The sequence below is a fragment of the Lactuca sativa genome, chromosome 3, assembly GCF_002870075.4.
Source record: "Lactuca sativa cultivar Salinas chromosome 3, Lsat_Salinas_v11, whole genome shotgun sequence".
Lineage (NCBI taxonomy): Eukaryota > Viridiplantae > Streptophyta > Magnoliopsida > Asterales > Asteraceae > Lactuca > Lactuca sativa.
The window spans coordinates 103,431,672-103,447,468 of NC_056625.2; the positions used below are offsets into that span (position 1 = coordinate 103,431,672).

Consider the following 15,797-nt stretch of genomic DNA (forward strand, 5'->3'; position numbering starts at 1 on the left):
TTTAAAGGCCCATGTATCCCGTGTGTGGTTTGTATGACTTAAAATTCAGCATTTTACTAAAAATGCTTTATAAGGTAATATATATATATATATATATATATATATATATATATATATATATATATATATATATATATATATATATATATATATATATATTGGTCAAATAAATTCCAAAAGGGTATGGATTGTTGGACGCAGGTAAGGCGAAAGAAAACTCCGGCGAATCGCCGATCTCGATCGGATGAAACCAGTTTTTTTGTATCAAACATTCCCACAGGGGCCACAAAAGACGAGTTTCGGAGAATCTTCAATGTCTTCGGCAAGCTAACAGATATCTATTTTGGGGGTAGAAAAGGAAAGAATGGCAAAAACTTCGGCTTTATCAGATATAATGGAGTGGAGGACAAGAGGACGCTTGAGGCAAAACTGAATGGTACGGTATGCACGAGTTGTAAGCTGGAGATAAATATCGCAAGACATGAAAGGGCGCCGCCAGAGACAAACAACAGGAAAATTCACCCACCGACCCCTGCCAAGATCAAAGTCGATGGAGGCTTTGTTGGTAATAGATCCTATGCTGAAGTTGCAGGGGGTAGAATAGGAACTGAAATACCTCTAAACCAGGCTCCGATTCAGCTACATGTGGATGACAGGGTGATGAGATTGGCCTCGGGGAACTGTCTTATCGGTGAAGTAAAAACACTAGATCACCTTGGTCACCTTCCTGCGTTGATGTCCATCTTCAGTGACGTTGGGGTGAAAGTCAAATATGCTGGAGGAATGAAGGCCATCATTGCGTTTGATTCTGAATCCCTAGCAACTAGCTTCTTGAATATTGAAGACAACTGGAAAGGTATATTTAACTACTTTAAACCTGTGGGGGATGTCGATTACGATTTCGAGAGAGTAGCTAGTATACGGATTGTGGGGCTTCCCATTCGGCTATGGTGTGAAGAAAATTTTTCTGCAATTGTCCGGAGATTCGGGAAAATCATCATCCCCTTCGATCACATTGAAGACAGATTGGATCTCTCGGTGGTAAAAGTTGGAATTCTTACTGGTGCAAAGAAAAAAATCAACGAGGAAATAAGAGTGGAAGCTGAAGGGAAAATCTTTTTCTTGGGGCTGGTGGAGTATGAAGATGAACCATGGTTCCCTTTCAGATTTGATAATGAAGTACAACCGTGTGAACCTGAGACGGACTATGTAACATCGGAGGAAGAACTACATGACGAGGTTGATGATCCATCGGGTAACGATGAAGATGGTATATCAGATACATGGATTGGCGATATAGAAGAAGGTGAGATAGTACCTGAAGAATCAGTTGACGGTGCTGGAGACGGCGTATGTTCCGATGACCATGGGACAATAAAGATCAGTCCAGTTCAAAAGTCGCTGGTGGCTTCGGTATCTCAACAGTCACACGTATGCCCCAGCACAGGGGAAGCGGAAACGACGCATGGGAAACAGAAAGAAGTAAGTATGGTTGACGTTCTAAAGGAGACACGTGATGGCAAAATTAATGAATCGGGGCAAGTAGTGGGCAATGGAAACGAGTCCCAGGGGCCTATCGTAGATCATTCTGTACTGGGCCTTCACAAGCCCATTCCCTTCCCCCAAACCTTGCGCAATCTGGCTGCTTTGGCCCATTCCCATCTAAGGCGATTAACTCACCAACTGATACCCAAGTGATCCAAATACGAGAAAACGGAATTGGTCGCTCTTCAAAGAAAAGACGTCGTTCTTGCAGTAAATCGCAAACATTTGAGCTTTCAGGTCTTCCGGTTCAAAATTTGTTCAATGAAGATGATGATCAAACCCCATCGGTTGGGCATCAATGCCTAAGCAGGGATCAACCAATCTCCCCACAGCGTCTGGTCCTAAAAATGCGCCAAACATCTCTGAAATTGAGGCTACAACAGAAATTGGAGCAATGATTGGATTTGAAATTGATGCGGCGAACAAGCTGTTGGCTGAAATTCTTGGAGGAAATGGTGAGCTCCACGTACCCCAATGAATTTACTCTCGGTAAATTGTAGAGGAATAGGTGAGGCATACAAGGTGGATTGGATTAGGAGGTTGAAATTGACGCACAGGGTTTCATTCTTAGCAATTCAAGAAACCCAAATAATGGAGGCAGAAAATATCGATGTGAGGGGATGTTGGGGTTCAGATAATTTCGGAACAAACAGGGTTAACTCAACAGGAAGGTCTGGTGGTCTCCTAAATGTGTGGGATGATAACCTATTCGAAACCACTAAGGTAATATCGTCCAGACATTATCTAATAAATATTGGACACTGGAGTGGCGTTAGTGAGCCGTTGATCTTGGCAAATGTTTACGGCCCTCAGTCTAGCATGGACAAGGCCAAACTGTGGGAGGAATTACTAGAAAAAAAGAATTCAATCAACGGCATATGGATAATAATGGGAGATTTCAATGCTGTGAGGAGAAAAGAGGAAAGATTTAATTCAATGTTTTGTGCCAAAACTGCAAGAGACTTCAATAACTTCATCCATGAGGCAGGCCTTATGGAATTGAAAATGGGTGGCCATCGTTTTACTTGCTTTCGTAACTCGGATCTTAAACTAAGCAAACTTGATCGGTTCCTAGTTTGCCCTTCTTTTCTTAACCTTGCCCCCAATACGGTTGTGACTGCTCTTCCTAGAGAAATTTCCGATCATTGTCCAATTCTGTTGTCTTCATCTAAAAAAGATTTCGGACCACCTCCATTTAGGTTCTTTAACTCCTGGATGCTTAGAGATGGGTTCGAAAAGGCGTTTATTTCCAGCTGGAATAATTTTTTGGGGTTTGGCACTCCTGATTTGTATCTTGCAGCCAAACCCAAGCATATTAAGAAGGGATTTAAAAAATGGTGGGAAATGAACCATCCACGAGAGGAGGCTGAACTATCTCGACTGAAAAAATTGGTTCATCAGTTGGATAGTGAAGGGGAATTGAGGCAACTGACTGAACAAGAAATTGCGGATAGAAATCTGGGATATAGGTCCATTATTGAGATGGAGAAGATGAGAAGCTTGGATCTTAGACAGAAAGCAAGAATCAAATGGGCTGTAGAAGGAGACGAAAATACTCGCTTTTTCCATGGCTGCATCAATAAATACAACAGGAAGAACTTGATAGATGGTCTAAAAATAAATGGAGTGTGGTGCACTGATCCGTCTAGCATAAAACAGGGGGTATTCTCATTCTTTGCAGAGAAATTCAAGGAAAAATGGCCTTCTAGGCTGAAACTTGTTAGTCGGCACTTTAAGAAAATCTCTCAAGCGGACTCGGAGGCTTTAGAAGAACCCATCTCATTACAGGAGATTAAAAATGCAGTATGGGCTTGTGGTAACGAGAAAGCCCCCGGGCCAGATGGATTTTCATTTAAATTCATTAAGAAGTATTGGGATGTACTTCTTGGTGACATAGCTGCTGTTGTCAAATATTTTGAGTACCATGGCAATATCGATTCCTCTTGTAACTCCTCCTTCATCTCTCTAGTTCCCAAAGTCAAGGACCCCCTAGTGATTGGCGATTATAGACCAATCAGTCTCATTGGATGCATATATAAAATCATATCAAAGCTACTCTCGATTAGACTAAAAAGGGTAATGGGGCAGTGTATTGACGATGTACAATCCGCATATATCGAGGGTAGAAACATACTTGACGGGCCCCTCGTAGCCAATGAGATCTACTCATGGGCAAAAAAGTCAAACATGAGATTTCTCCTATTCAAGGTAGACTTCGAGAAGGCATTCGATTCAATCAATTGGGAGTAACTTGATTCAAACCTGCTACATATGGGTTTTGGAAGTAAAATGAGATTATGGTTAAGAGGCTGTCTCGGATCTGCAAGATCCTCGGTACTCGTCAACGGAAGCCCGACTGAGGAGTTCTCATTATCGAAAGGTGTCCGGCAAGGTGACCCACTTTCCCCATTTTTATTCATAGCAGCCATGGAGGGTCTCAGTGTTGCAATGAGGTCTGCCTGTGAGCTTGGTATTTTCCAGGGCATTCAAATTCCAATTGGAGGTCCGAAGATCTCTCACCTGCTATATGCAGATGATGCCCTATTCATAGGGGAGTGGTCGAGAAACAACATAAGCAACCCCGCCCGTATTCTTCATTGCTTTCATGTATCTTCAGGGTTGAAGGTAAACTTTAACAAGACTAAAGTCTTTGGAGTTGGATCTGATATGCAAGAAGTAGCAAGTTGGGCCAGTACACTGGGGTGTGAACCTTCTGCACTACCGTTCACATATCTAGGAGTTCCTGTGGGAGCCAACATGAATTTAAAAAAGAACTGGGAACCAATTATTGAGAGGTTTCGATCCAAACTCTCAAAATGGAAATCAAAATCCTTATCTTTCGGTGGTAGATTGACCCTTATCCAATCGGTACTTGGTAACCTTCCAACCTATTTCTTATCATTGTTTTTAGCACCTGATGGGATAATCCAAACCCTCGAAAAACTAAGGAGCAGATTCTTATAGGGGGCCTCGGATGATAAGAAGAAAATACATTGGGTCTCGTGGGACAAAGTGGTGGCACCCAAGGAGTTGGGAGGCTTAGGGATTGGCACTATCAAAAGTCTCAACTTCTCTCTGTTAATGAAATGGTGGTGGAAGTTGAGAACTAAACCACATCACCTTTGGGCACAAGTAATATCAAGCCTGCATAATCTTAAAGTGAAACCTGATGGTATCACTACTAGAAAAAAGGCCTTTTACGACGCTCATTGCGCGTCGTAAAACGCTCAGACGACGCGCAAATGCGCGTCAAGGAAGGCCCTGTCATAAAGAGAGACGACGCACATTTACGACGCGCATTTATGACGCGCATTTACGACGCGCGGTTATGACACGCAATGCGTATCAAGGAAGGCCCTGTCATAAAGGAAGACGACACGCATTTGTGTGTCGTAACTTTACGACGCACGTGTTTATGACACGCAATGCGTATCAAGGAAGCCCCAGTCAAGAAAGGCCATGTCATAAATGAAGAAGACACACATTTTTGCGTATCGTAATTTTAATTTTTAAAAAATATATATATATTTATATATTTATTAATTTATAAATTAAATTTGCATTTAATCTCTCATAATAGAAATAAAATACCATATACAAAAAATACAATCCATTGCATAATATTAAATAAAATACCATATACAAAAAATACAATCCATTGCATTTAATCTGTATGTATAACAAAGACACATGTGTTAAACTTGTTACCATTAACATCTAATCGTATGGACTCAAGTGTTAAACTTGTTACCATTAACATCTGATTCATAAGTCCTTTCAACAAGATTGTTACCTGCATAAATGAAAACAAACAGGAACATTAACAGCCCAGCTATGACTCTTTTTGTCCCAGAATCTGAAATAAACCACAAGTGATAGCATTAGGCATTAGGCATTAGCATCTGGTTTAGCATACAAATGTCTTACCAACAAAGAAAGACAAAGCAGTATAACATTAGGCATTAGGCATTAGCATCTGGTTTATCATACAAATGGGAAGAAAAATAAAAGAGTTGTTAAGATTTAGCATGTCTACAAAACGAAATTTATATTAATCACTTAAATACCTTTTTCCTCATTTCATAAACATAGGATTCCACAGCATTCTTTTTGTCCTTGGTTTCTTCCATCACTCGGTCCTGTAATGCCATTTCAAATTCTTTTTCCACTGCTTTTTGCATATCTGCTGGTAGCATTGCTCCATAAACCACCTCAGAAACAGGTATGTTTTACTTTTTGACCTTCTTCTTTGGAGCCTACACCTGTATAACAACATAACAAATCTTACTATATCTATACTTTAAAGTTTAAACCCACACATGTTCTATTATACCAACGTTAGTATCCGCTCCACATTAGCATAACATTATGTAGAGTTGCATTTGGAAATTTGAACTAGCAGACTATGCAGGCGAGCTAGGGTAGATGCCCGATTTTTATGCTGTGATCTATCTTCAGATGCCTATAAACTAAGGCAATAAAGGAAAAGAATACAATCATAACCATACACAAAAACAAAACTAATCAGTGTTGGTCAAACACTCTGCATCAGTCGAAACTAAGGCAATTAAGACAATCCATAGTAGCATTAGAGTTTCCCTGCACCAGTCAAAAGTATCCCCTATAAAGGATCAGGTAGAAACTCTATTCTCACGTTCAAGAGGTGAAAAAACTCTTCAAGTTCAGATAAGCATCACAAAAATCTGCTTAACTATTTAATTCCCAGCCAAGGGTTAAATACCCCATTAAGAGACCAAAATGATCGGAACCACTGGTGCAGTTAAGGATTGCCCTCACAATAAAAGAAACACAAAAACAGGTGGTGCTATGCCCACAGTTACTAAGGAGAAATAAAAATAAATTAATAATATTCTAAAGCACAATCGACATTATGCAAATTATAAGTGAAGGCAACAATGTGACATTCAAAAGTATGCTTTCCCATTTATGCTAACACCTTAAATAAACAAACACAGAGGCCTAAGATCATGAAGTTTCAAGGAAGATGCATACCACATGGTAATATGTTTTTCAGCCAAAACCACGTTCTTTGTAAACTATGATCATGAGCCAGTCATTTACTAGTTCTCTATCTTGGATGTCCATATCCTGACAAAGTAAAATAAGTTCTCAGTTAAAATGATGAATACAATAATTATGCAACCAGAACCATAGATAAAATTCAGTTTGACAATTATAAGAATCACCTATTTTGTTTTGAGAACAAGGGCTTTCCAAAGATGGCTACTAAAGCGGGGGATAAAAGATAAAAGAACATGACTGCATATAATCAAAAACCAACAATTCAAGAATTATTTGATATGCGTACAGTAGTTAATTAATATGTGTTAGCAATAATTTAATCGGCCAGAGCAAGATATAATTATGCTTTTTGGATGTTGACTCTTTGGTCTCCCATTAGCTCAAGAACTTCTTCTCACAGAATCATATCACTTGAAATGAAACTAGCATAAGGTTTCCACGTCACAATTATTGGTTAGCAATGAAAAAAACTTAACCACAAGAAATGTCTCATACCAATTGCGTTCATAGAAAAATTGAAAAAAACTATGGATTAGTGGATGTAGTCATATTTTTCTCTAATTATTTAAGTGCTTGTACCAGATCTATTCCTTGAAAGCTAGAGAAACATTTTTTTATCAAACAGATGAAACATTGATTCGAAATCTAAACTCCATTGCAACTAATTTTAAAAAGAAAATAAATTAAAGAAAACTTCACAAGTTGAATAGACTCGAATCAAATTTCCAAATCCCAAATTCGGAAATAACTTCAACATCAAAAACAAGGATGAGGTGATTAATTGCTCCAACTCGTTAATCACCTCTTCCTGTGGTCTATGAATCAAATCAATCATCCTCCATATCTACACACATCATCATTAAAAAAAAACAAACATTTCAACTAATCAATATAAATAACATTTTAATAAAAACTAAAATAATAACAAATAAGTGATATATATACATACCTGTAGAGTTCCACCGCCACCTGTGCTTTCACCATCATCCGACACACTGACAATTGTCCATGGATCATGCGAGTTCCAGTAGAAATCAACCACCTTATCCCTTCAATCATAGCACAATATAATCTTGTTTCAATTTTTATCTATTTTTTTATTTCTGTAAAAAGGAAAACCATTAATTAAAATTAAATATATATACCTATGTCCAGAGTGTCTGAACAATAAGCCAGGTGCAAACTTTGAGGCTGGACCAGAACGTTCACCAACCTGTAGACAAACAAACAAACCTTTTATTAAAAAAAACAATTTGTTGCAAGAAAAGAATAGGGTAAAATGGAATAAAAGTAAAAGTGGTTTTTGGTTGAGTTGACACACCTTATTGTGATCCCAGATGTTCAAGACACCATCTTCTGCTGAGCTTCCAAAGATGGATGATTTGTCAGGAGACCACTGAAACATACAAAGTAATTGGAATTTAGAAATAGTGAACAAGGGTAAAACCGTCTTTTTTTAAATATATTTATTTAATACGTGTACACAAAGTAACTTCAACATCAAAAATAGTTCGAAGAAGGAAAAGAATTAAACGCAAGAAGCAATCATGGCAACATGGAAGACAGAGAGTGATATATGTGATTTCTTAATAAACATAAACAGAGAGATGGAGAAGAGTGAATTACGTACCCCTGTTCCCTAAAACTGGAATTGATATGGGGTTTTCAAATTGAATGACGCCTTCAAGATGAAAATTTTCTTGGTTGACAATAGGATGGGATGATCTTCATAATCTGTGAATTAAGTCGTGGGTTTCATTTTGTGGAATCGAAAATTACAGTTTTGTGATAAAGATTGACCATAATGAAAAAGTGGATTGGAAGCGGTGGTTTCATCCAAAGTAGCGTCGGTCACCACCTATGCCTCTTGAAACCGTTTTGATAGCTTCACTCAAATAAAAACCCTAGCGTGTGGAAACCTGTTAAATATTAGGAATCAAGTCAAATCTAGATCATAAGGAAGATGTAAGTAAGGAAAAATCGCTATTTGCTCCCAAATTAAACACAAAATAAGTTCATTAGCAGTGATTGGAAAGAGATGAGCTACTCCATGCCGAAGCACAACCGATCCATTCTCTTCAGAAAAAAAAAGCAATCGAGAATTCAACACATACAGGACCAAGAACAGTACCTATTGAATTTATGAGGCGACCTACTCCTTGTTGAAGCACAACCGATCCATTCTCTTCAGAAAAAAGGATATACATAGCAAGGCCAAGTACACCTTAATGAACGATTTGATTTTTAAGAGACAAACCGATTAGAGTGGAATCAGAGATTGGGGAGTGGAAGAAGAGAGGATCAGAGAAGTTTGAAGTGTGAATTGAGTTTTTAGGGTTCAATTTCAAGTCAATTAGTAAAGAGTCCAAAACGATTACACCTCCCTGTACCTCACCCAATAATCAAAACCATAGAAATTGTTGAATTCTGTATGAATAAGCGATGAAGATGCGAACTTGTGGGAAGTGAAGCGGTGGAGGTTTGAGAATCGAGAGAGAAGAAAGAAAGAAAAGGGGTTTTCAGCGGGAATGAGTTAGGGTTTTCAGCCGGTGGAAACAAAGCGGGCTTTTAAATTTTGGATTTCATTTCCCCGTTGGATGAAACGCGTGTTTCATTAATATTTATAAAGCGACATATCTAGACGACGCACGTTTTATTTAAGGTGCCCTCCGTGTTTTTTTATTAGACACTAATTTTTGGTATGCAAAAATGCGTGTCCACTATGCTTCATATTTTGGAAATCTGACATCAACTTTTAGGGCACTCACAAATGCGTGTCCTCTATTAGCGCGTGTCATTGATTGCGCGTCGTAAAAGGCTGTTTTTCTAGTAGTGTATGTACTCGCAGAAATCATTAACTGGAGTTTGGAATAACATCGCTGGCATAAAGAAGGCCCTTGGTAAAAAAGAAATCTCGATTGAATTCGTGTTATCCAAACAACACACAACTAATGGGGAGAGTTGGAGATGTTGTCTGTCTTCGACAGGAAAGTATGAGGTTCATGACCTCAGACACAGATGGGACTACACGACTTCTGTCATGGATGGTCAAATCAGCTGGCTTAAGGAAGTCCCTCTAAAAGTCAATTGCTTTATCTGGAGGGCGAAAATGGGAAGGATACCTGTTGCGGTGGAATTAGCAAGGAGAGGGGTAGTTCTGGAAAATTTGACTTGCCCCATGTGTAATGAATACGAAGAAGACTCTAACCATGTCCTGGTGGACTGCAGTTATGCCAGGAGTGTTTGTGAAGGGGTATCAAGATGGTGTGATATTCAATTGGGACCTATCCACACAGTCAAGGATGTATTGGGTTCCATTTCTCAATGGGGGGTATGCAAAAAAAGGAGAAAGACAATCTTAGCCATCTATTATGGAACTTTTATGGAGTCTTTGGAAGTCAAGGAATGAAAAGGTCTTCAAGAAAAACCGACTGCCACCAGATAAAGTCACTGATATCATCAAATCAGTGGTTTACCACTGGGTGAAGAATAGGGGGAATATTGACAAGCTAAATTGGGCATCATGGTCTCATTGCCCTTTGCTTTTCTGAAATTTTTCTTTGTTTTGTTTTACAATTCATGCTCTTTTCATTTCATTGTATTTTGAACTCTTGTTTGCCACTAGCAGTGGTTTTCTTTTTCCTCTATATATCTCATTGGCCGGTTCCAATATATATATATATATATATATATATATATATATATATATATATATATATATATATATATATATATATATATATATATTACCTTATAAAGCATTTTTAGTAAAATGCTGAATTTTAAATCGGTGTTTAGTATCAATTTATGCATTAAAGTAAAGACTATCTGGTCAACCATTGAAAAATTCAACGCATTGATTTAAGGGGGTATTGTTTTGACTGAGCTCCTTCCCTTAACTGGGCTTTTCCCCATATCTCGACTATCTGTTCGTTGTTCATATAAACCCGTCATACTCTATCTCTACTTAAAAAGAGGTATAATATCCCGATCCCCCCTTCTCTCTCTCTTTGTATGTGTTTTTTAAAAACAGAACCAAATCTCTTTGATTTCGGATTTCACTGATCGAACAATGGCTTATTTTCCCAAAGGTTGTTCTTCACATTTGCTTATCTGAAAGCGCCTCCAAGCTCCTGTTTGTGCCTTCTTCATCGATGCGCCAACCTCTGCTTACGGCTTCCAACCCAGGTAAAAGATATCAAAATTCACCGTACTGATTTCAGGCTTTCTTCATCGATTTTGGGTTATTGTACGTTTCGATTTTCTGTATTGACTGTGGATTTTCTTCTTCTTCATACTGATTTTAGGTCGTTTCTATTCTAATCGGCTTGAAAAGGTTTGATTTTTTACCTTTCTATTCTTTCGGTACTAATTTCAAGCCTTCTTCATCGATTTTGGGTTATTGTACGTTTTCGATTTTCTGTATTGGCTGTGGATTTTCTTATTCTTCCTATTGATTTTAGGTCATTTCTATTCTAATCGGCTTGAAAAGGTTTGATTTTTTTACCATTCTATTTTTCGGTTTATTTTTTATCTACTATCGATATGAAGATATGCAAAAGTATGTTTGAATGTATAAATTTTACCTCGAACAAATCCTTTCATGATTTTTTTTAATCTTGATGCTTTGGTTTTGGTTTAATGGACGAAACTGTTTTATAGGCTCTCTTTTAAAGATGCACATCAAGTGTTCGATGAAATTCCTAAAAGAAACCGGATCCATTTTCAACCTTTGATGCCACTTAACTTTTTTTTTTCAATAATGAAATACAGGCCACTGAAACACTAGACTATTGTTATCAAGCCTTATTTGATGTCTTATCTGACTTTTCTTTTTGATTGTTTGGGATGAACATCTTATATTTTTTTTAATATCGGTTTTCCAAACATCTATAAAATGTGTGAATTTATTGTGTCAAGTTTTGATATTTCTTGATAAAGTTTGATAGAGTATTAAATTATCATGATGCGTTGTGACTAGCAGGATAGAAAACTGATGAGAAGGATTTAGTTTAAGTATGAAATTATTTTTATACTTTGTTGTCATTGTTAGTTGATCAATGAGAAAAGGCAGAGGAGAAAGAACATAAAAATAAAAAAGGACCAGTCTCATTGTTTCTTATTTTCCAGCCAAGTTTCATGAGCTTTCGATTTCAAATTCGTGAAACTGTTGGTATGTTGCACGTTTCAAGTACAAGGTGCTCCCTCTAATTGTGAAAATCAACATTGAAATAAATGATGAAAATATTCCCCTATATAGAAGCTCTCCTTTTCTGTAGGTAGATTTCCACATTTATCTTTTTATGCAGTTTCACTTTCTGTATGTTTACTCTCTCTTACGTTAGCTCTGAGCACTTGGTGTTTTATTCTTCTTTTACAGCCTTCCCCTCCATTTTTCTCTTGATCACCTTAGTTAGTGAGTTTTTCCCATCATTTTTTGTTCATAGATTAACTCCAAGTTGATTTATTAAGCTTTATATTATATCAATCGTCATACCTGACCTTTCCTTTTCAGAGTATGTGGATGAACAAGAGAGTATGTATGTTGAAGATTTTGTGAAATTAGCTTGCATCTTTACCTGTTTCGGTGCATCTTATCCCAACTTTTAACTTGGTAATGCATAGAAAATGACCATGTTCTATTGAATATGGTGTCGACTCATTGTTGGTGCCTATGTAGCAAGTGAAGATGCAAAAACAGTAGCCCATCCAGGTAAGATCATTACAAATGCTCCCTCTAAGTACATTGCCGTGAAAGTAATTTGTTATTTAGAGCAATTAATGTACTTCCATTAATTTGTTTATTATATCATTCTACTTTAATAATGATAATAATTTTTTTTCAGTTTATTTTTTAAATTTTTTTTTTTTCAAGTTTATGTTATTTTCAATTGGAGTGATTGCAACTGTAACATGTCATGTGTGGTAGAGGTGGTCATGGCAAAAAGAGTTTGTAAGCCGTCCAGACAACCGGTTTGGTCTGGCTTAGGTACTTTTTTTTTTTTTTTTACTGAATTTGATGAGATAAAGCAGAAGAAGAACCTTGCACAAACACATGGAAGTGTGTTGGAATTTCTAGCATTTACCTTTTCTCTAAGTTTTTGTCATAAAAATATGTAACCCACATCTTCATTTTATTTGTTTGACCCACCAAGGGTAAAATCGTCATTAATGAACTTTATGGACATCTGCATTTTATTTTGCTCAACAACCAGTTGAACTTGCAGGAGTATAATGGTTTTTTGGAGGGAAACATGTTGGTCAATTGCATAGATGGTTGAAATATTAATAACATAAATACCCTTATACCACTCAACTCTCATATTTGTTTATTTTTTGCCCCTTTTTTGTTTATGGCTTTGTCATTACCAATTTTATTGCTTCATTATCTTGCATATATAAATTCTTTTTATAGGGATGCAGTTGTTACCTAACCAAGAAGATTAATAAAATACCCCATGGGTAAAATGTTTCTCTTTTAGTAATGTGGTATTCATTTTGAATGCAGAGCATGGTGTTCAAAAAAAGGAAAACCAACATATCCTCTCCCATTACCAAGCTTTATTTTGAAGGAAAAAAAAAAAGACAAATTGAATAAAAATGTGACTATAAATGGGGTCAAAAAAAGTTCTTGCGTATTTGAAATGTTGCTTAAACATTATTCAGAATGTTTATTTCAAAAGCTTAAATATTTCAATTCCTAATAAGTTTACCCTATCATCAAACACACTTTTTATATAGCTAAGTTTACAAGGACAAAAAGTGATTACATGCATTGCTCAATAAAAAAATTATAATGTGTTTAGGAGTCGAAATTGAGGACCATGATTATTTTTACAGGTCAAATTAGGATTGCTAAATGTGTTATTTATGCTACATACTATTGTTAACCATTTCGAGGAGCAAGTGACACCGTTTTATGTCATTTGGCATGCTTATATCATTGTAATATCATTCGAATAGTTATGTAGAAGTATATGGTGCATCACATTGATGTTTAAATTTATCTCATAGTTGAAAATATATGTTATAATAAGTTATTAAATTCATACAAAATTAGTCATTCAAATATTTATTAAAAACCTTCCAAAACTGATATATACTAACTTTGCTAGAAAATGATATGAATTTCCTGCGTTATATTTTTCCTTAGAAATTTTGATTTAGTTAGTTAAAATTGTGTTACAATATTGTTGTTTAACTAAATAGAATAAGACATATTTGTTTGTTTTAAATTTGTTAATTAAGTTGTATTTTCCGGTAAAAGTTTGAGCAATCAGTTTTATAATTAAAATAGTTATTATTTAGGATAAAATCTCAAAAAATATTTATTTTGACGTGTAAAACGTGGAATTTGTTCCTACACTATTTTTATTACACACAATATAAAAAGTTGTTATTTTTTACACCTTTTTTATACCATTTTCACCCTTTTAATAAATAAATTTATAAAAGAAACACTAATTTATAAACGAAAGTTAGCAAATATTTTAAAGAAATCTGGGACAAATTTGGATGGTATAATACACTTTAATATAAATGTGTAAGTAAGTGTTTAAAAGAAATTCACATAGTTAGCAATTTTATCAAATTTTATATTTATAAGTTTATTGATAAAATGCATATAAAAGACCAAATATACGTAAATCAAGGTTTTTAACATTTTAGCCATATTTAATATATATGGCATTGGTTCATAAGTTGATTATTTATATATTTTTATAGTCAGACCCTTATACTTAAGAGTAAATTACACGAATGGTTCCTATGGTTTAGGATAATTTGCACGTTTGGTTCTTAACTTATTTTTTTGACTCGGAAGATCCTTATTTTTAGTTTTTGTTACGCGTTTGATACCTGTCTTACTTGAAAAGACTATTTTACCATTGATTTATTTATTTATTTAAATAAACACACTCCACCCCCACCCCCACCCCCACCCCCATCACATTACCTTACCTACCTTACCATTTTTTCCTATTTAAATAATAGTATTTTTAGGTAAAACAGGGACTAAGCGCGTAATAAAAACAAATAGTAAGGACTAAGTGCGTAAGTAAAACAAATAGTAGGAACTTCCGAGTTAAAAAAAAAAGTTAGGAATCAAGCGTGCAAATTACTCCAAACCACAGAGACCATTTGTGTAATTTACTCTATACTTAAAGCTTTTGCAAAAAGTTAAATGTCATTTTTACTATTATTGATTAGTTAAATATATTTGAAGTCGAAAGAGATCAATATTTTTTTTTGTGGATATGTTGTGTGTTCTTTGAAATATAATATATATTGGAACTAATCACAACTCGGTGAATAACTAATCACAACTTTCTAGAAACTAATCATTGAAGGGAAACTTGCGACTGTTTCATCCGGATGGAAAACAATTCACTTACAGTTTAAGATGTCGATAAATCTAGAAAACAAGTCAATATGCAACATCAAATGTGGTGTATAAAGAAACATTGTACGATTAATAATGTAAAATCAATCATGTGTCCATACATATTTATAAAAAATCTTTCTCCTAATTTTTTATTTTGACTGATTGCGCATTTGCTAGCATAACTCTTATTCACACCCGTTGCTTGCCGCAGGTAAACGGCTAGTATATATATAGGGGTTAGGGGTGTGAGAAAAGGGTGATGAACACATAGAATAGAGGAGCTTAAGTGTGTGCATTTGAAGGTGTTCTAGAGAGAGAGAAAAGAGAGTGTGTTAGTGTGTGTGAATCTTGTATCCGGATTTTCATTCATATCAATACATACAAGATTCATCATCATCTTCTTCTCTTTCTCTTCTATCTGATTTGACATCATCTGTTTGATTGGGATTCCGCACCATCAAACGCATCATCAGTCAATTTTGTCAGATTTGGAGCTTATTTGATCTTATTTTTGAAATATTTTTGTGTTTTTGGATAGATCTCTGAAAAATAAGGGGGGTTTGTTCTTCGCATTTTTGATAAAAACGAGTTTTTGATCGAGTTTTGGAGCAAAAAGGGGTGAAAAACGCTGTTTTAGCGTTTTTCACGAAATCTGTGAAGCATTTACGGTCTTTGAAGGGTTTACGGTCCGGAGTTCATGGTTCGGAGTTTGCGGCCCGAGGTTCACGGTCCAAGCTTGCGGCCTCGGAGTTTACGGTCAGCAGCAGTTTCCGGCTCGCACGTGTATGGTCCAGCATCGCATCGGCTCGCGCCTCAGATCCTCGGC

At 36.1% G+C, this 15,797-nt stretch overlaps 1 protein-coding gene and 1 long non-coding RNA gene across 6 annotated transcripts; one reads left to right on the forward strand and one right to left on the reverse strand.

The window, feature by feature from the left end:
* Positions 1-6,576: 6,576 nt before the first annotated feature.
* LOC111898070 (WD-40 repeat-containing protein MSI4) lies at positions 6,577-7,998 on the reverse strand. Its single transcript, XM_052769778.1, has 7 exons — positions 7,910-7,998; positions 7,734-7,801; positions 7,538-7,637; positions 7,301-7,432; positions 7,197-7,249; positions 6,771-6,825; positions 6,577-6,654 (listed from the first exon to the last, which is right to left on the reverse strand). Exons 1-7 carry the CDS (start codon positions 7,991-7,993, stop codon positions 6,577-6,579), a joined length of 570 nt encoding a protein of 189 aa, XP_052625738.1. The 5' UTR covers positions 7,994-7,998.
* Positions 7,999-10,443: 2,445 nt separating this feature from the next.
* Positions 10,444-13,594, forward strand: LOC111897784 (uncharacterized). Of its 5 annotated transcripts, none has more exons than XR_002852384.3 (6): positions 10,444-10,565; positions 10,680-10,776; positions 10,896-11,867; positions 11,969-12,004; positions 12,104-12,301; positions 13,097-13,313. It is a non-coding gene; the product is annotated as an uncharacterized LOC111897784 (long non-coding RNA). The 5 variants fall into 5 exon arrangements; XR_006189318.2 differs by lacking the exon at positions 10,444-10,565 and adding an exon at positions 10,568-10,600; XR_006189317.1 differs by lacking the exons at positions 10,444-10,565; positions 13,097-13,313 and adding an exon at positions 13,429-13,594 and having other exon boundaries at positions 10,572-10,776.
* The last annotated feature ends 2,203 nt before the right edge of the window (positions 13,595-15,797 follow it).

Bases quoted from the DNA above. Each gene is read 5' to 3' on its own strand.
- LOC111898070 (XM_052769778.1), bottom strand. From the start codon at position 7,993: ATGTTTCAGTGGTCTCCTGACAAATCATCCATCTTTGGAAGCTCAGCA. The intron at 7,802-7,909 runs GTGTGTCAACTC...GTTTGTCTACAG, and splicing joins ACATCTGGGATCACAATAAG to GTTGGTGAACGTTCTGGTCC. The intron at 6,655-6,770 runs GTTCTCAAAACA...TTACTTTGTCAG, and splicing joins GCCATCTTTGGAAAGCCCTT to GATATGGACATCCAAGATAG.